Source organism: Armigeres subalbatus, chromosome 3 (genome assembly GCF_024139115.2).
Source record: "Armigeres subalbatus isolate Guangzhou_Male chromosome 3, GZ_Asu_2, whole genome shotgun sequence".
NCBI lineage: Eukaryota > Metazoa > Arthropoda > Insecta > Diptera > Culicidae > Armigeres > Armigeres subalbatus.
Window position 1 is genome coordinate 28,555,259 of NC_085141.1, and position 19,523 is coordinate 28,574,781.

A 19,523-nucleotide genomic window follows, 5' to 3' on the forward strand; every position below is an offset into this window, starting at 1 on the left:
TGAATTTGAGGCTTTACAAAGCTAAAGAACACATTATTTAACTACTTGTAACATTTGTAAAATTAAACCTGCAAATTTGGTACCTGCCAATTTGGTATTGACCGCGAAAAGTTTCACCGCGAAATAGTACTAACCGCCGAATGGTATACCGCCAAATAATATAAACCGCGAAATGTTATACCGCGATATGATACTGAACGCGAAATGGTAGACCGCGAACTGGTACACCGCGAAATGGTTAACCGCGGAATGTTTTACCGCGAAATGTCGTACAATCCACTGGAGTAATTCGACATGCACTTAAACACTAAGGATACGGGTAACGCTACAATAGATCTAATAATTGGTCGCAGTGGCACACCCGAACAGGAAAAAAAAATCCAAACTGTTTGAAAAGGCGATTCACCACCGGCTACTTGAGTCTGCCGAACACCACAACATCTTGCTCGAGGAACAGTTCGGTTTGTTCTGCTTTGCTTTTCGTCAGTAGTGCTGTGTCCACCGAAGTACCTTCAGGATCAAACCTCAACAAAGAAAAGTGGTTACCTGCTCACATTGTTCGAATATAATCTTTCATGTGCTGTGAATAAACATTGTTGTTAATTTCTATGTTGGATGCTCAATATTTGAAAAATAGGCAATTTACTTTGATTGACCAGATGATAAATTTGCTAATAAGACCCTATTAAGAATAGTAGTGAGCATAATAAAAAGCAAACATTTCTGCAGAAAAATTGCAGTTGCCTCCAATACATTATCGATTTAAATTCACATAGAATTTTTAAACATATAAGTATTTCTGTAAATCAGTTTCGGAATATCTTCTAATACAATAAAAAGTTCTTGCTAATTAACAAACTTTATTACTACTCTAATGCCATAGCGCTAGCCATCTTCACCAAGCATTCTTGGTCTTTATGTTCGACATTTTCCAAAAATTTCTCAACTCTTTCCACGGAATCACGAGAAAGATTTTCCGTAACAACTTTCCCACTTTCCTCCATTAACACATCCTGGATCGCACTCCTTTGCCAGTGGCATCTCTGATAGTAGAAAACCGCAGCGAACAGGTGCCAAATGTTGAATTCTGGCCACAGGGTTTTCGTAAAGTAGATTATCGTCGAGGTCGACTGCCAAAGCAGGAAATCGCTTAGCCTCACTTCACCGGACGTGCGAACTAACAGATCCGGATTGGTACAGTGTTTCGTATACATGCATTTAGTTAGAACTTCTTCATCAATGTCCTCTGCTTGTAGCTGGCCATCTTGTACTCCTTGAGCAACGGTCCGAATGGAATGTGCGATCTCGTCCCGAGAAGTGTACGAAAATGCAACGTTCAGGAATGCGTTTTTATTGTGTTGTGTCAGTAGCACCGCCTCGGCCATGATATGTTGAATATCAGCTGGCAGCAAATTCATATTTCCGATTATCCGAATGCAAATTCCCCGTTCGTGTAATTTGTCTCGTTCTTCCAACAATTTCCGAAACTTCTCCCTTGCCAAATTCATGAGAGTATCGACCTCTTCTTTGGTTCGTTTAAAATTTTCTATGCTGAAAGCATAAACGGTAACCTCCAGAATACCGATATCTTGGCACCATTGCAACGTTTCCGACAGTTTATCAAACCCCTTTGAGTGGCCCTCGGCTTTGGCAATATTCTCCTTTCGGGCAAATCGACGATTTCCGTCCATGATGAATGCGACATGCCGAGGAACTGGCCCAGCTTTGAGCACTTTGATAATCCAGCGGTGGTACCAGAGTAGGTTGCTTTCCCGCACCCAATCAGTGGGTGGTGCTGATTCCCTTGAGGTCATTGCCTGTGATTGATGATCTGCGATTAGATATGGAATAATCATTTTAGTTAAGTATTGTTTTTCTACTCACCTTTTTGGATTTTATTCTATTTTGGGTTACGAACAAACACTTATTGTAAGTAATGATTCTTACGTCCAGTTTTCCTGATCCCGAGCTGGCGGATCGAAACAGCTCCGAAGATTGTAAGCTGAGCTGGTTCGTGTCGATTTGGAAGTGTACTTTTTCTGGGAACAACGAACACCTCACATGACAGGGGTTTGTTTTGCACTGACTTGAAACCCGAGTAAAATTTTGTAATTAATCATCGCAAAAGTGCACAACTCTCCCGTAACAATTGAAAAAGCCTATTCTCGAAAAGTAACGAAAAAAAAAAATTAGAATACAGTAAACGTTCGCTAATTGGGTTTTTTTTCTAGTTGGGGGTTCGCTAATTGGGGTGAAACCCAATTAAAAAGCAGTTAAACGTCAGAATGTGATATCAAAAACGCGTTGACGTTTTGTTTCTGTGTTTGGCGGGATCGATATTTTCTGGCGCGTACAATTTTCCTTTGTTCAATGCAAAAAGTAAACAACATTGACGCTTGTCAAAACGCCCCAATTAGCGAACGGCATTCGCTAGTTGGGGTGAGGTCGTGCCCCAATTAGCGAACGATCACTGTACATAGAAATTTATAAAGTTTATATCTATTGTAACTAGGAAATAATGCACATATAATTTTGCTCGCAATCTATAATATGATTAGAATCCTGACAAATATAGATTGTTAAAAAAACTTAGATCAAGGTTTATTACTCTAATATGAAACCTTTTAAGGCTACCTTACACCTCAGGAAAATTTTCCGCCGGAATTTTGGTCCCCGTGCATTTTAAATTGGGCCGGTATTTTGATTTTCCGTGCCCAAATCCCGAAAATATTGCATATGCAAAAATGCATGGGGAAAAAATCCGCGAAGCATTCGCTTGAATCGAACGCGAATTGAACGTGTAAACATCTTAATTCAAATCACTTGAACGAAAAGAAAGTTGAACATGTTCAACTTTGGCAAGTCAATTGAATTCAACTGAGTAACTCAATTCACTTATGCCCTGTCAAAACGTAGCATCAGGGACAACTTTTTGTGAATAGGTTCTTTTTCAATATGTAGCGAGAAACAACTTCCAACTGCTCGAAATCCTTAACACACAAACACAACGACACGCTTTCTCGAGCAGTGCTGCTCTCCTTTGACTTTCCCGGACGGAACCAACACATGCATCCATCGAGCCCGAACGACTGATTTTCAAAAGAAAGAAAACCACCAGTCAGAGCAGCAGGTCGGTCGAGTGTGCTCCGTGAAAATCAAACTATTTTGTGGTAAAAAGTGCGTGAATCCGTTCAAACCTGGTTGCAAATGTGGCGCGAGTGTAATTGTTAAGTGCTGAATATGGTGAAAAATGGATGCCCCGCTTGAATTATGGTGAAAACTAGTGAAATTTGAGCCGTCGATACGCCTTTCTGGTTGGTCTTCAGCGAGACGGAAGAGAAGGCACTCTTGCGAAGGACGGAACTCACCGAGGGTTTTCTAGTTGTGTGTGGGGGACACTACATTGAAACAAAAGTTGTTCGGTGGTAGTGGTGAGTGTCGGATACAGTACTCACATTCGGTATCTCGGATATCATCCGTCAAAAAGAGTTTGCCAAGAAGGCGTTTTGTGATTAGTGAGAAAAACAAATCAAAATATTCTGATGGATTAGCCGACAAAACTTTTTGAAGTCGCATCACTATGGAAGAGCAAAGTGTGCTGAACACGAATATTTTAGTTCCAGGTGAGTATCATATTGGTTACCAGCGTATTTCCGCATCCGACAGAAACAAAATCGTAAGGAATCGACTCAGTGCTGCCAAATTATTCACGATTAAATCGATTTAGTTTCTTAGCTAGATTTTTCATGAATAAAATACTACTGCATTACAATTTCTGATTATATTAAATATAAATAAAAGTTGAATAAAATTTTGTCCACGCCACGGTAGTATGAACAAAAACTTATATATTAAACAATTACAATTATATTTCACCAGTCGGCGATGGTTCTTGACTTGTGCGTTCTAAAATGTTATTTAAAACATACATTATAGCCTGTTCAGATTACGAGCATTTACGAGGTATTTGACGTGATAAATGATAATAAGAAATTAAATGAAAATGGATGTATGAATAAAAATTGAAATGAAATGAAGATGGATGAACTTTGACATCAAGATTCTCAGATTCTCTTTATCATGTCAAATACCTCCTGAATGATCGTTCTCTGAATAGACTATAAAGAGAATAGGCTAAATATCACTTTAGAAAGATAAAACTCATTCTTTCCATCAATATTTATTTGTTTCCAAAAAAACCCAGTTGGATTGGAAATGCACAATAATTATACTATGGATTTTCGCTCCCACTGAATTATTTTTAATATGTGTGGTGTTAACGCCCACAAAATTTATTTGTGAACTTCTTTAAATTTTTGCCAATAAAAATGTGTGGATTTTTATAAGTGAATATGTTACAAGCAAAACGGTCAAGGATAAGTACCTAAAAAATGAGTGAGACATTTTTACGCGCCCGTTTTTGGTATATTTTTTTTTTTATTTTGGCCATAACTTTTGAGCCCATAGTCCGATATGGCCAATTTTCAATAGGAAACAATGGGACAGGATTCACATACACACACAGACATCATCTCAATTCGTCGAGCTGAGTCGATTGTTATACAGTCGTGATTCGCTGGTTGGGCCACGACCTCGGCTAACGAATTCGGTTTTTTAGTTGGGCCAACTGACCGCCATTTGAGCACGTGTATTTCGACTTGAACTTCGCAAATGCAGAGTCTATTATATAGAGTTACGCAAAGAGGATCTTCTTACACTTATTCTGAATGATACTCTTGTTATTATGTTGGCAACTTTCATATTTGTTCAACCCTTCAAGTGACTTCACGGGAGTGTTCACTTCTAAAGCTTTTTAATTCGATAACCAACTCTCCCACAGAGTGCAAAGACGTGAGTTTCTTGTTGCTACTTTATTGGGGGTGTATTGAAGTTTTTTTAAGCTGTTTCTAGAACCAATCTAATACATTTCAATTCATGCGTTTCAATTCGCCATAATAATCATTAGGCGATAACAATACTTCCGCCTTACCAACACGCATTTGTTTACTTTGCACGATAGGTAGACGGTTTGACAGTTCAATAGATAGATTTAGTCTTTGCGCTCACTCTATATATAATAGACTCTGCACAAATGATGTCCAGTGACGCCCAATCCCTTTTTTCGTGTTTACATTGAATTTTGACGTACGGTTGCTTTTTAGTTGGGCCATGGCCCAACCAGCGGAGGCCCAACTAAAAAGTGACCCAAGTATTAAAATCCCAACCAGCGAATCCCGACTGTATAATGGGTCTCCGGGCCTCCTATAAAAAGTTCGTTTTTGGAGCGAACATATAGCCTTTACATATACTTTGTATACGAGAAAATCAAAAAATCTTGGAAACTATTTGTAAGCGATGAATTGCTAAAGTCTCGGGTACTTATTAAAAAAGACGTATGTGATTTTATAAGCAAAATTTCCTACATCAACTTATCCAATCTGATCGAACTCACATGCAATTCATCAACACGAACAGGTAGCCGAAGCCTCCTTCCACCTATCTGTGGTGATGGTTTGCATGGGAGTGCTATCAGATTGGAGAATTCGACGTTTGAATCTTTGTTTACCAAATCACATACGTCCTTTTGAATAAGTACTCGAGAAATACTCCATTATCTAAAATAAACATAAGACATTGGCTCTGATCAAACACAGAGAACAGATGCTCAAACAAATTTTCGTTTAAAACGTGGCGTTAGCTTATACTACATAAACAAGATGGTGCTACCATTTAGGGGCAATTCGGAATGAACACCTGCACTATGCTTGAGGATTTAAATCTTCAAAAGAAATTGCACTATTTTTACAAGATAAAGTAAAACCCATGTCCGTGCCTCGGTCCATGCTGAATGATCTTGAATATGTGAGTAAATTTAGATTTTCTATGAGATATCACCAAACATCTCAATGGCTTGAACATGATGCAACAAAGCAAGAATCAAGACGTCAAATTTTTATTATCCAACATTAAAGTTTTAGGAACAAACGCTTTGGCACAGTTGATTGCTAAAAAATAATACAGTTCACGTTCCTCTGCACGCCAGATCTTCTAATAGCGCCCTTGAATGCAATGTTGAACAATAAATTCGAAAGTGCATCACCCTGCTTCTATCCGTCTAAGGTTACTAACGAGGTTGACACTTCGTCTGCAATCCAGCACGTATCAGTCTAATCAATTTCGCCGGAAAACCATGTTCGGACATTATCTGCCACAGCTCATTTCTTTTCACTGAATCATACGCTGCCTTGAAATCAATGAACAGATGGTGAGTTTACAAGTTGTACTCCCGGAATTTATCAAGGATCATCCGCAGACTAAACATCTGATCCGTCGTCGATCGGCCCTCACGAAAACCTGCCTGGTATTCGTCGACGCAGGACTCCTCAAGCGGTCTCAGTCTTTTTAACAGGATACGCGACAGGATTTTGTACGCCGAGTTCAGAAGGGTGATCCCTCTGTTATTGGCACACTCTAGTCTGTGCCCTTTATTATAGATTGGGCATATGAGGCCATCCAACCAGCCGGCAGGCAGTTCTTCATCCTCCCATATTTTCTGGATAATGTGGTGGATTCATTGATGCAGCTGCTCACTTCTGCGTTTGAGAAGCTCGACCGGGATCTTGTCCTTTCCAGCAGCTTTACTGTTTTCAGCGCGTTTAGAGCCTTCTTTACCTCGTCCAACGTTGGTTCATTTCCACCGTTCAACAAATCTTCGAATTGCTCCTTCCTAACCCAAGTAACCGTAAGCAAAGATGTTAACGATCATTCAGTATCCTGCGTTCGATCATTTAGTAGTTTGTCCATAACACATTTCAAAAGCTGAATTTCAAAATATGATGTATGGTGGACTTCTAGTGCGAAGGTTTTTCTACAACTCTGCCTAATGGTTCGTTGTTTGAATTCCACTATTCAACTGTTGGGCTAGAACAATTTAAAAAAAAAAAAATTTCATAATTCATCTGATCTTTTCGGCACAGAGAAACAGACGTCTCACTTAGAACAAAATGTAATGAAAATCATCGTCACGGAAGCATTGCCTTTCAATGTTAAAATCACTGAGCGTGGCCAAGCCGCAACCAAATGGCGGTGGTGCGCAAAAGTCACACACTAGCAAAATCCATCGAAGCGCCATAGGGGGCCGATTAACCACCTACAAAAAAATTAACAACCGTTAAAAAGGTGAACGATATAGAACGATGAGTAAGACGTCTGTTTCTCTGTGTAATCGGTATTTCCAGAATACCCGTCGAGAATGAGAATAGATTTTGAAGAACTCTTTGAATTTTCTGTGAGTTTTAGAAATATTTTTTCACGTGAAATAAGGAGAATTTCCCATGCAAATTCTGGGGAATTTCTCGTAAAAATTCAAGAGAATTGAAATTGAAAATTCTTTTCAAATTATCTTGGAAATTTATAATATTTACCGTTTGGGCAAATAAAGGAATTACTCCAAAATTTAAACGGGAGATTCATCACAATTTCCACAAGTTCTTGCGGGGAAATCATCTGAACTCGCACAATGAATTCTTTTTCATTTCCACAAGAAATTTGTCTAAATTTTCGTGGGATGTACTGCGGATTTGTATTTAAAATGTTAGGGATGTCTCTTCGGATTTTCCATGTATCACAGTTTTACAGAAAGTTCTAAATTTCAACAGGAAATTATTTTAAATTTTCTCAGTAAATTTTCTTTAGCTTCCAAGGTCGAAAATTTTTACGAATGTCGACAAGAAATTGAAATTGTTCTGGTGTTGAATGGTTATTTCTTACAATTGCCACGTAAATAATTTGATGAAAAAAATCAGAGAAATTTAATTAAAAAAAATCCGCCAGTGTTTTTTTAAAGACTCAGTAGAAAGTTCAAGGGACAATCGTTACACTTTCTCGTGGAATTCTTCCTTCAATTCCATTGGTATATTTTCTAGAAATATTTTTGGAAACTCTTCCAGATTTTTATCTGAGAATCCTTCTAAGAATTTCTCCAGTAAAGCCCTCTCTGGAATTCTTTCTGAAATTCTACCTGAAGTTCCTCCAGGAATTCGTCCGCAAATTCCTTCAGAGATTTTTCAGAAAATTTCTCCAGAAATTCGTTTAGAAATATTTCTAGACGCTCCTCCATAAGTTTATCCAGAAATGTCTCCCTAGGATCCATGAAGAATTCCGCCGGAAATACCTCCAGTCGTTCCTCCACAAATTGTTTCTTTCACAACTTCCTCCACCAGTTCTTCCAGAAATGCCTCTCGAAATTACTGCAGGCATTCGTTCGGAAATTGTTCAAAAAATCCCCTCGGAAGTTTCTCCAGGAATTCCTCTTGATGATTCTCCAAGAATCTTGCCGAAAGATTCCCCAATAATATCTCTGAAATTATACTCCGGAATTTTCCTGTTATTTTCTCCAGGAATACTTTCGGAAATTCCTACAACAATACCTCAGGAAGCTCCTCCAAAAAGTGGTCCAAAAGTTCCTCCGGAAGTTTCTTCAAAGATTTCTTCAGGAGGAAATCTTTTCAGTAATTGTTCAGGAAAATCCTTCAGGAATTCCTCAGAAAAATCCTTCACGAATTCTTCGGGAAAATCCTTTAGTAATTCCTCCAGAAAATCCCTCCGGAGATCCTTCTGAAAGTTCTCCTGCAATTCCTCTGCAAGTTCCATGCTAATGGAATCAGCATTTCACCCGGAAGTTCCTTTAGAAGTTTATCTGGAAGTTCCTTCAGAAAATCCTTTAGATGTTCCAACAGCAATTCCTCCGTACCTTTTAGAAGTTTCTTTAGGAATTCTTCCGAAAAATCCATCAGGAGTTTACCCTGAAGTTTCTTCACAAATTCTTCCAGAAATTTATTCAGAAAATCTTGTGGAAGTTTCTTCAGGTATTTCACGGTAAATTCTTCCGAATCCCTTCAGGAAATTCTTAAAAAAAGAAACTCAGAAGAATTCCACATGGAAATTCAGTTAAAAAAATCCGCCCTTACTCGTGAAGATTTGAAGGAATATTTTCATAAATTCTAACAACTTGAGTGTTAAAAAATAAATGCTACAAGAAACAAGGAGATGCTTGAAATTACAAGCCTGTTGGATTTTGAAATTTCTCACTGATAGTCGTAATTTTGATATTGAAGACATTTGAAGACATTTTTACTCGACTGTGAAGACATTGGAAAATATCCCCTGGCATCCTTGACCGTAAGCATTAATTTCAAGCTTTAAATCAGCATTACTGGTGCTTCAAAGCATTGCAGCAGCACTGCAAATGCTTCGAAGCTTTTACATAACATCATATCAGCATCGATAATGCTGCATGGTCAAATGTTCATAAGCATTGAATAGGCATCACATTAGCATTATATGCGTATTAATAGCAGTGGTCGATGCTATCAAATATAATGACAGATTGACCACGTGGTCAGCGTTTGTATGTAGTGGTGTAAGAATTCTCGCGGATGGGAGCATCACCACCACAGCTAAGACTATCATGAAATATAAAGACAATAGTTTAAATATACATTTCGGCAGCAAGGTATAACATATAATTTGTAGCCGAAACAGCAAAGGAGGACAACTTTGCGATCGCTGTGCTATGCTTCCAGGTTCGAGACCCATATGAGGACATTCCTACCATCAACTTCCAGGGAAATTTTCAAAACATTATCATCTGTAGAATAAACATAATAACTGGAGACGAGCCAGCCTCGGGCTGAAAGTCTCCTTAATAAAGTCAATAAAAAAAATAATAAACATAATAAAAAAATTGAATGACTTAGAAATAATCAAATTGTAGATAAAAACAATATTTTGTTTTGCTCGAATTTCTCTAGTCACATCATTTGTTAGATCTCCATTATCGACATTATGCACGAAAAAAATTCGCCCGAAACAACGGGCGAAATTGATTTGACGTTTTCTTCGTAGCCCTCTATTGGCATCACTAATGCAGTAATGGAGCTATTATCTCTGCATTTTAATAGCACGATAATTCGCCTTTTCCGGCATTATATTAGCATTATATCTGCACCAAATGCTGGTAAGCATTTTATGGATAGCATTACGTGCAGCTTTGAAGCTATATTAAAGCAACGTTTTAATGCGTACGGTTACTTGGGTAGTCGTGTCTGTCAGCAAATTTCCTTCTCGGTCATTGCACATGGTGGGCACTGGCGCAGTCTTATGCCGCACATCATTGACAGTTGCGTAAAATCTCCGCATATCGTTTCTCCTGCGGTGGATTCGATTCTCTTCTGCATCTATAACATCCGAGAAATGTCGTCCGTCAACCAGCACGTTGTCTATCTGTGAGCCAGTGTCTCCACTCGGATGTTGCCAGGTGTGTTTGCGGATATTCTTACGTGCGAAGTAGGTACTGCTGATTGCCATCCCTCTAGCAGCAGCAAAGTTTCGCAGACCATTATCGTTGGTAGCGGAATGAAGGCTTTCCGTACCAATGACAGGGCGAAAGATCTGCGCATTTGCATCCCCGATGATAATCTTTACATCATGTTGGTCACTCTCCGTAGGCCTTATCAAGGCTATCATAGAACTCATCCTTCACGTCATCAGGCTTATCGTTCGTTGGGGCATAGATGCTGATCAGGCTATAGTTGAAGAATTTTCCCTTCATTCTCAACATGCAAATACGGTCGCTTATCGGCTTCCACCGGATAACACGCTTCATCTGCTTCCCGATCACCATGAAGCCAACTCCTCGTTCTGCTCTGTCACCGCCGCTATAGTAGATGTGGTACTTGAATGAAGTATTCGCTATGGGATCCACCGCCCAGAATTCACGTTCTGCAGTTCTAGGCCACCGTTTTTCCTGAATTGTTGCCACACTCACGCCGACCTGCTGTAGCTCCCGAGCCAGGAGCCCAACACGTGCGGGTTCATTCAAGTTCCAAGATCCGACTTTCCAATCGTTGTCCTTTATTCGTTGCCTTGCTTTCGGGTCTGTTTCCGTTGAATCAATCCGTATGCTCTACTTTTGCCTTTCTTGGTAACTGTAGAATCTACGGAATCTACGGTAGGCTACCTTACCAGGGTTGCGGTACCTACATCGTGTTGAAGGGGCTGCCTTCTCGATGTTGACACGATGCAACATGATGTGCACAGTTTAGTTTAGAGTCCCTCGCTGGCACTCGGAGGATGATCAGCCGCCCCTAACAGAGGCTAAAGAGCCCCGCACATAGGATACGTTTGCGTTGCATTTGACCGTTTTCCCATGGGAAATGTGTCAAACGCAACGCAAACGTATCCTTTGTGCGGGGCTCTTAAGGACCGCGAAATGGGGTCTATTTTATTCCTTCAAGTAGGCGAAGTACCAATTTTACGCTTTACCCAGCATTTGCCGTGTTAAAATATGCTCCGGAATATCTACGTACTTTCCTGCCTCGATAAATTCTTCTGGATTTCCTCAGAAAAATTAACGGGATTTCCTCGAGAAATTATGACAAATTCTTTTAAAATTCCTCGGGATTTTCTCAGCAAATACTTTTGTAAAATGCCAAACAATGCATTCGAAATTACATAAGCAAATTAATCAGAATTTTCTTGGATTGGAAAAATTTCTCAAAAAATTCGTTTGAAATTTCTTGGGAATATTTTTCGAAAGTTTCCTCGTGAAATTTTTTGCAATTTCTTCCTGAAATGATTCTCAATTCCTTCAAGAAATTCTCCGCAAACTCTTCGAGATTTCCTTACAGAATTGCTTGTAGTTGTCACGTTATGTGATTTATCAGAAAGAAAAGATATGCATGATTTTATATCGAAACCATTTTTGCCTTTTCTCATACACTAAATGACCCATCCACCATCGTTTCCTATTGAAAATGTTTAAGATCAGACTTAGGGGCAAGCCAGAGTAGACGTGACGAGCGATGCGACGCGACGCGACTCACGTAAAGGAATAACAATCATTATCAACAAGCTGTCAAATTGCACTGTCGCGTCGCGTCGCATCGCACGTCGCGTTTACTCTGGCTTGCCCCTTAAAAGTATGGCCTAATACTATTTTTTATAAAGCACGAGACAAGCACCATTGCCGCAAGGTGGATTTATCATATTTTTTTCTTTAGAGTTGTCTGTCGACAATGGCTATAAGAACGAGAACGATGGACCTAAATCCCGCATATCACAATCATACCAGCTATATCAAACAATCAGCTGATTTGCATTTTGTGTTTGAGAGGATTTTGAATCTGACAGCACTGATCATAATGGTAGTGTGAGTGCACGTAGAGAGACCGTTCACGAACGGGCCGGCACTCAGCAATCGCATTTGCAAATCAGCTCGTCTATCACTGTGCGAGAGTGTGCGTGCATGAGTGGGTTATTTTTACAGTTTTTCATCGTTATTCGTTCCTCCCGTGCAGCTCGTCGCGTAGCGATTGACTCAGCACAGTATGTACAGAAAGTTGCTTTGATGCCCTAGTCTGTAGTAAACAGCAAAACAGCATGAAGAATACCGAGAGTGGTGCAAATGACTCAAAATCCAATGTTTTTTCTCCGTTCGTTGCAGAATTATATTTCCTGATTTCCAAGTTTTTGGCCGATGGACCGCTGCGGGAAACTGCCAAGGTGGGTAAAAAAAGCTCCTTCGGGATATGCAGTATCGATTTGGAGCATCAGCTGACTAACTTTCATTCCGTTCGTTCCAGGTTTTGGCCCAGGAATTGGAGCATTTAAATGTAAGTTTTCGTTGGTTTGTATACAAACGACGGCGTCTTTCCATATAGGGAGCGCCGCGGCGCAATACCTACTCTTCGATTCAAAATATTTTTGTTTAGGATCACACACGTGCTCGGTCCGAACTGTCAAATCCCACTGGTAGAATAACGGTCTTTCGTAGAAGCATACGAATGTCGACACCAGAGGAAATTGACGACTAAAGCACCGTGTGTGACCTTGACCTTGCCCTACTCTAGTGTAGACACCTAGACTCAGTGCGCCAGACAAGCCTCCAAACCGTCTGGGCCGGATTGAAAAGTTCATTGACTTATACTCAGTTTTGTTTTGATCTTGTCTTCCTTTCCACTGCTCCCGCCACTGACTACCCGGCCGCCCCTGTGTAGATCTTGCCCCGCCGTTTGGATTGGACCGGCCAAGAGCATCGCCAAACGCTTGATGAGTTGGTAAGTACCTATGACCGTGATATTGAACGGGACTGTTCTTGCAGGATGTGGATGTTTGCTTGCAGTCATTATTGGATGCGATGATGAATCACGCAATTGACCACTTTCGTTTTCCGCCGGTCTCATTCTTAACACACACAACAAGCATCGAGACGACGACAACGATGGCCAGCCGCACGTTGCGATTGCAACAGCGCTTCTGCGTAGCTGATTCGAGTAGTGCTTTGTGCTCCGCTTGAACGGCGTTCGGCTGGAAATGGATTCCGGGGAATTGTCCGGCGATTTATAACCGGAAATGACTTCGAAACTAGTCACCGGAAAAACAAATTTGGTGTATGTTACATTTTTTTGTGTAATAAACTTTAAGTTTTTGTTTCTTTTTCCAATTTGAAATTTGGATTTATGGTCACTTGATAATCCCCAGAAACCGGAACTAACCCGGAACATCCGGGGAAAAATGCTTTCCGGTGTTATTACATAACGGCGCTATTTAGTTACGTCACGCCTCTGTATAGTATACCTCGAGGTCAAACGTTTATCCATGGCTCGTAAAAGTAACCTACCCTGGCCACAATCTCTAACATAAGCCGGATTCGTCGGCAGAAAAATTCCATCCAGCGTCAGCCCTCCAACGAGCGCTTGTATCGATTTTCACGCAGGCCAGCCATCTTGAATTGCTTGCGACGAACGATGGTGATGGTGATGATGATGCGGCAAGATGCTTCCACTGCGGTTGATTTTGCTGCTTGCATTGCGAAAGTGGAGTGAGTCGAGTGCAATGTTAAGATTCGATTCTGGAACACGGTACACTTCCTACTGTCGGAGGAGTTGTTTTCCGGTGAATGATTTTTTTCTTTCTATTTTCTCTTTGCGCTGCTAGGCTGTTAGTCGGTGCAAATGTGTTGCCCTCAGTGTTTTTGGAGTAATTTGGTCTATTCATATTAAAATGTTTATTAGAGTTCTATAATTTTTATTAAGCTTTTTCAATAGTTGATATTTATTAATCAAAAACCATCAATACATGGTACATTTATGAACAATTTACTATCCTATCCATTCTTTGGGTGATTATTAATATTCCCTCTACAGTATGTTTCATGTTCGTAGTCTGCTAGCAGATATTTAAAACATTTATTAAATACGACGCCATTTTCAGTGGAAACCTATTTTCTGCCGTTCGTCGTTCATTCCTTGTTAATTCACCATCATACCGACTCACACACGCACAGCAGCTGCTGGCTGTTACACTCGAGAATGTGTTGTTGGTAGAGGCGATCGATGTACGATAGCAACGGACGAGAAACCTTCCCTTTGCTTTTGCTAATGCTACTCGCCTCGCTATGTTACCTAAGCAGCTACAGCGCTGTGTAGTTGGTTGAATTCAATTTTTCTGCCACTTTGCAAGATGCTGCTGAAGAACAATATTTTTGTCCTGTCAAAAGGACCGCTAATTGAAGGTCAATCTTTTTGATTTGTTTATAAATGACTTCCTACAGGTATACGGAACGCATCAAGGTGCTTTTCGTTTGTTTCCAAGCAACTTTTTGGACACATTTCTGAACTTGAAAATACTTAACTTTTCGTAATCAACGAATCGTCAGCTTTTCAAAAATGTAAATTTTGTCAAAATTGACATAATTCATCAAAATCATCAAAAATTACAAACATATTTCATCACCGCAACATCGGACTGAGGAATGGCACGTCGCCATATTTGAGCGTTCTCGTTGTTCGTTTCACCCTGCGAGAGCTCTGCGCGGCAGCACAACACCATCACAGCACAGTGCCCACATGAAGCAGCTAGCTATATGAAGACTCTCGAGCGTATACATTCAAACTAGCAGATAACCGAGCTCGTATGAAAATGTATTTGTCTGTAAGGTAGGACGGGTGGGATAGCGGTCCTCATTTTTTTAGAAGTGGAAATTAAAAAAATGTAGATTTTTTATGATAACCGTAGAATATTTGTAACATTTATGTATATTCTGTAATCGTGAAGTAGTTTTTAGATTCTTACTTATGTCAAATTTGTGTTCAACTTTTGAGCTTCCAACACAAACTAGCTTATCAGTACAAACTGAAAGCAGAGCTTAATGCTCAGCAAAGCAGTGTAATCGTTAAAAGAACCAAATTAAAATTAAACAACTAACTAAACTCAAATTGGCAGACTTAAAATAGTTTTAGATTGGAATGTTATTGTTCTTACCGGAAATGGGATTCATGCATAATGGTCAGGTTATTTTCAGTCAAGAAAATTAGTATGGTGCAAATTAGCCAGAATTTACATCGAGAATGTCATTACATTGACTATATATACAGTACTTCGATTTCTTAACTATAATTTGGTACAAATTTTAAATGTAACAAAAAAAGTGGCGCTCTCAAATTTTCAATAAAGTAAAAAGAGGAAAGACGGGACACAGTCTGTTCTAATAAAATTACTCCTAAGGATTGTCTAAAAAGTACGCCACGCGTTTAATTATCAATATCTCCCATCCCCTGCCACGCAGCATTTTTGGTATTTTTTTCCATTCCATTCTGGATAAAAAAAATCTGTTGAATATCTTTTTGCTATTAATTAATGGAAATGGCAAAAATTCCGCTAGGTGGATGCGCCTCACAAATGTATGATCTCTACATTTAATTTATATGACCCTATGAAATGGAACTAATTTTACTCCGAGCCCACCTTCCCCTAATTTCGATTAGCTAGACATAAACAAATTCTTTTCGTTGAAGTTAAAGTGGTTAATTATTGAAAACCGACTATTAAAAGAGAGTTTCAAATTACGGCAAGAAATCATGTTTTTTTTTATGATAACAAAACACTTCTCTCTAATTGGAACCAATTAGTCGTATGTACTTGATTTTGCGAACAAACATTGAAAAAATATAATGTTGTATCGCGCGTTTCCAGAGAAGATCATGATCGATGTTCTATGACTCGATATCGACTCATGGAAGCAAATTATGTCATATTGAAAAATCTTTTGTGGGTTACTCTGAAGGTCCCTTCAAACAGCTTCCCAAGGATATTTTATTCCACATCTCGATATCTCCATGAGCCGACGGTCTTCATTTGACTGTAATGGAAATTGTTTTGAAGACAAACGTTTACTTCTACGAATAAAATAACGTCTACATAGCGCTACCAGTTTGATGGCAGTTCTCTAGTTAGGTCAATTAATGACTTTACAATATGCTAATTAGAACATCCACGTTGAATAACAGAAGAAACAAAAAATGAAATGAATGATATGATTATATTCCCCTATCATACCTTACGTCTCTGATACTCGTACTTTGGAACAACCAACACATCCAACGTACGAAGCAAAATACAGAGCAACTACCTACTCTGAAAGAGCGCTACCTTCTACCCAGTTTCAATGACTGTTTAGCTGCGTGTTGTTTGTTGGCTAGCGGCAAGCAGTTCTTTGCGCGTTTGTCGATGAGGCCACCAGTATAAAAATATGTAGGTTCCACAAACCACAGAGACATCCGAAAAGAAGGTTTTTCCACCTTTCGCAACAACGGAAAACATGTTTTTGCTATACTTTTGCTAAGCTCCGTAGGAACCGTACCAAAACTCTGTACTAGAGATGTGGTATGAGACATTCTTCAATGTGAATGTTTTTTTTTATATTACATGTTAATTTACGTAAAGTAACAAAACTATTTTGAACAAAATTAGTACTATGACTATGGTAATTTTCTATCTGTATTTCACGTTTCACTACACTTTTACTACTAGTTTATACCATTTATATTAATGATTCCAAAACCTCTAGTGATACCTATGAGAGGTCGTAGATATCTCTGCACTCACCATTCTGCCCGCTCCTCAGCATTCGCAGAGTCGTGGCCAAGGCAGAAAACGGCTGTTACTTCCTTTTTTTCTAAGCTCTTAACCTCCCTCTTTAGCTGTGCCACAGAGCAAGACCATGCTGAAGGTGGCTGGGTTCGATTCCCGGTCCGGTCTAGACAATTTTTGGGTTGGGAACTGTCTCGACTTCCCTGGGATAAAAGTATCATCGCCAACACGATATGATATACAAATGCAAAAAAAGGTAACTTGACTTAGAAACCTCGCAGTTAATACATGTGGAAGTGCTTATTGAACACTAAGCTGCGAGGCAGCAATGTCCCAGTGGGGATGTAATGCTTATTGAGGAAAAAGAAGCTCTAAACCTAATAGGTCCTATTGTTCCAGATGCCCTTACACAGTTATTAATCAAGAACATTCGACGTCATTGTGTAGAAAGCACAATTCTCGCGTAACATATGAGTACGGAGTATAAACCAAAACCATGATTTTTGATTTTCTGGCATGAACGATTGCTTTGTAAATTATTCTTCATGCTAGTTAAAACTCCGTACTTAACTCGCTTAAGAAACACATTAATTGCTATTTTGAGTGAACGTCTCATGAACCATTTGCACCATAGTGGTTTTAAGTCCTTTGTTGGCGCCCTTAACTACCATGCGAAATGTTTGCTTTGGTTTTAGGCCGTTCACTTTATATTGTTTATTTAGGAAAACTAGCTTCAAGTTATTTTAAAATGTATATTCTTACTAGGTTTTCGATATATCCCATAGCAGAACTGCTCTGGCTAACAAATCTAAACAAATCCGATGGTGTTAATAGCTTTGAGCAAACGGCTTAAAAACAAGACGTGTTGCAGGTGATGCGAGTAAACGGTGCGATTTTTGTTTTAGCTAAAATTTTGTAGATTTAGAATGGGTTTTCAAATAATCTTGATCTGCTGTTATAATATAACCATTTACGTATAGTATTGACATGGTTTTGGCAATGAAATGAGTTTCTACTTCAATAAATGAATTAAATTAGTCATAGAAAATTTGAACCTCATTTTTCTCGGTTCAACTTTGTTGGTTTTTCGGCCCTAATCATATGTTGCTCGAGAATTATACTCCATTCCCAAAAAAACGAGTAAATTTTCAATAAGACACCCCTTCGACTAGACCAGGCATCAAACCCACCGCCCGAGTAAACACTAGCACTTGGCACTTCCTCAGCGAAAATGCTGGGGATTTTCTCCTACCCCGAGCAATCTGAATGCCAGGATCTGTGAATCTCATTCGCCAATTGACTTAAAATCCTATAACAGCGTTTGCACCGGATGTACTAGTTGGGGTGGTTCAGGAATCTTATAACGATGCTGCAAGTTTTAAGAATCACTGTGTTTTGGATGCTATGGAGGTTAAGAAATAGTTCCAGCTCTCCTAAGGATTTTGGAAGAATTTCGGGACGATTCCGGTTGCTGGAAAGACTACCAGATCAGAATTACACGCACGTCCTCCAGGTGCCACATCTGCTTCAACTTCTCTGCCAAGTCGCGGTACTTTGATATCTTGTTGGAGAATGTTGTTGGGACATAATGGTCTAGCGGTACAGCAATGTCAACGAGGGTTACCCGTTTAATCCTTTTTTCGTAGACCGCAATGCCGCAATATAGAGCCAATTGGCACGAATGAGACCATCCTATATTATCTCATGATCCCAGTCATCTTTACGAAACTATTTTACAGAACCGGGACAGTCGCATATTTGTAGTAGGCGACAAACTGGTCCACCAAGTTATGCTTTATCGCAAGCTGTTGGCACACATTCTTGGCTACTTCATTATGTTGACCGAGATAGGAATGAGCTAAGGTCTGCGCATACCCCTTTGCCGTTGTGTATGACGGGGTTCTCTCGCCAATTTGACCAAAACTGCGTGATATCTACAATCTCCGGAAGACCTTTGACAAAGTCGGCTATATCGCTTCGGATGTGGTTGTAAAATTGCCTTCCATTGATGTTGAACATTCGGTTTTGCTCCTTCCCAGGGATTGAATCTAAAAAAGAATGAAAAAGTCTCTCACTTATCATCTCTGTATACATATACGATATGTAGCATATCGTGAGAGCTTTTTTCGCAAGCAGTCACGATAACGAACTATACCTCATGATTTCCTTTCAAAAGCTTCAAACGCGGGGGCACTGGTTCTGATGATGCATTTCAACTTGTTCACAGCTGTACGGTCCCCAACACAAAATGAACGAGATCAAAGCAAGAATCATCACTTCTCGGTGGAGGCTGCCTACTGATTCTGTTTTTTCGCACTTGATAAATTTGTTTTCATGGCTTGTTATGATTCGGAACAGTTTCTGCAAATCTTGCTCCTTCCTATTCGAACATTCTCCTTAACGTCGCAATCTTTTAGCAAGAGCACTCAATTGCTGTACATGAGTGTTGGGGTTCTCAGTTATGTATGCCTCGGTGAGAACACGGAGTTCTGTGGCTTTCACAATTTCATCAACATTTCGTACTAGCCTCATTGATCGATTTCCCTTGTTTGTACTGTATGATTCGATTGATCTTTGACCATAGTAGTGTG

General features: G+C 39.6%; 2 protein-coding genes across 4 annotated transcripts in view; one reads left to right on the forward strand and one right to left on the reverse strand.

The window, feature by feature from the left end:
- Positions 1-840: 840 nt before the first annotated feature.
- LOC134226743 (dehydrodolichyl diphosphate synthase complex subunit DHDDS) lies at positions 841-2,108 on the reverse strand. 3 transcript variants are annotated; one of them, XM_062707709.1, is made up of 2 exons: positions 1,948-2,108; positions 841-1,831 (listed from the first exon to the last, which is right to left on the reverse strand). In XM_062707709.1, exon 2 carries the CDS (start codon positions 1,812-1,814, stop codon positions 867-869), a length of 948 nt encoding a protein of 315 aa, XP_062563693.1. In that variant the 5' UTR covers positions 1,815-1,831; positions 1,948-2,108; the 3' UTR covers positions 841-866. The 3 variants fall into 3 exon arrangements, with proteins under 3 accessions (XP_062563693.1, XP_062563692.1, XP_062563691.1); XM_062707708.1 differs by having other exon boundaries at positions 1,885-2,108; XM_062707707.1 differs by having other exon boundaries at positions 841-1,817; positions 1,885-2,107.
- A 996-nt stretch (positions 2,109-3,104) lies between these two features.
- LOC134225013 (bromodomain and WD repeat-containing protein 3) overlaps positions 3,105-19,523 on the forward strand; it is a 39,011-nt gene continuing 22,592 nt past the window's right edge. The window contains exons 1-4 of the mRNA XM_062704748.1: positions 3,105-3,623; positions 12,506-12,564; positions 12,645-12,674; positions 13,059-13,118. Of these exons, the coding sequence (XP_062560732.1) occupies positions 3,581-3,623; positions 12,506-12,564; positions 12,645-12,674; positions 13,059-13,118 (192 nt within the window). The 5' untranslated portion in view covers positions 3,105-3,580. The remainder of the gene's footprint in view (positions 3,624-12,505; positions 12,565-12,644; positions 12,675-13,058; positions 13,119-19,523) is intronic.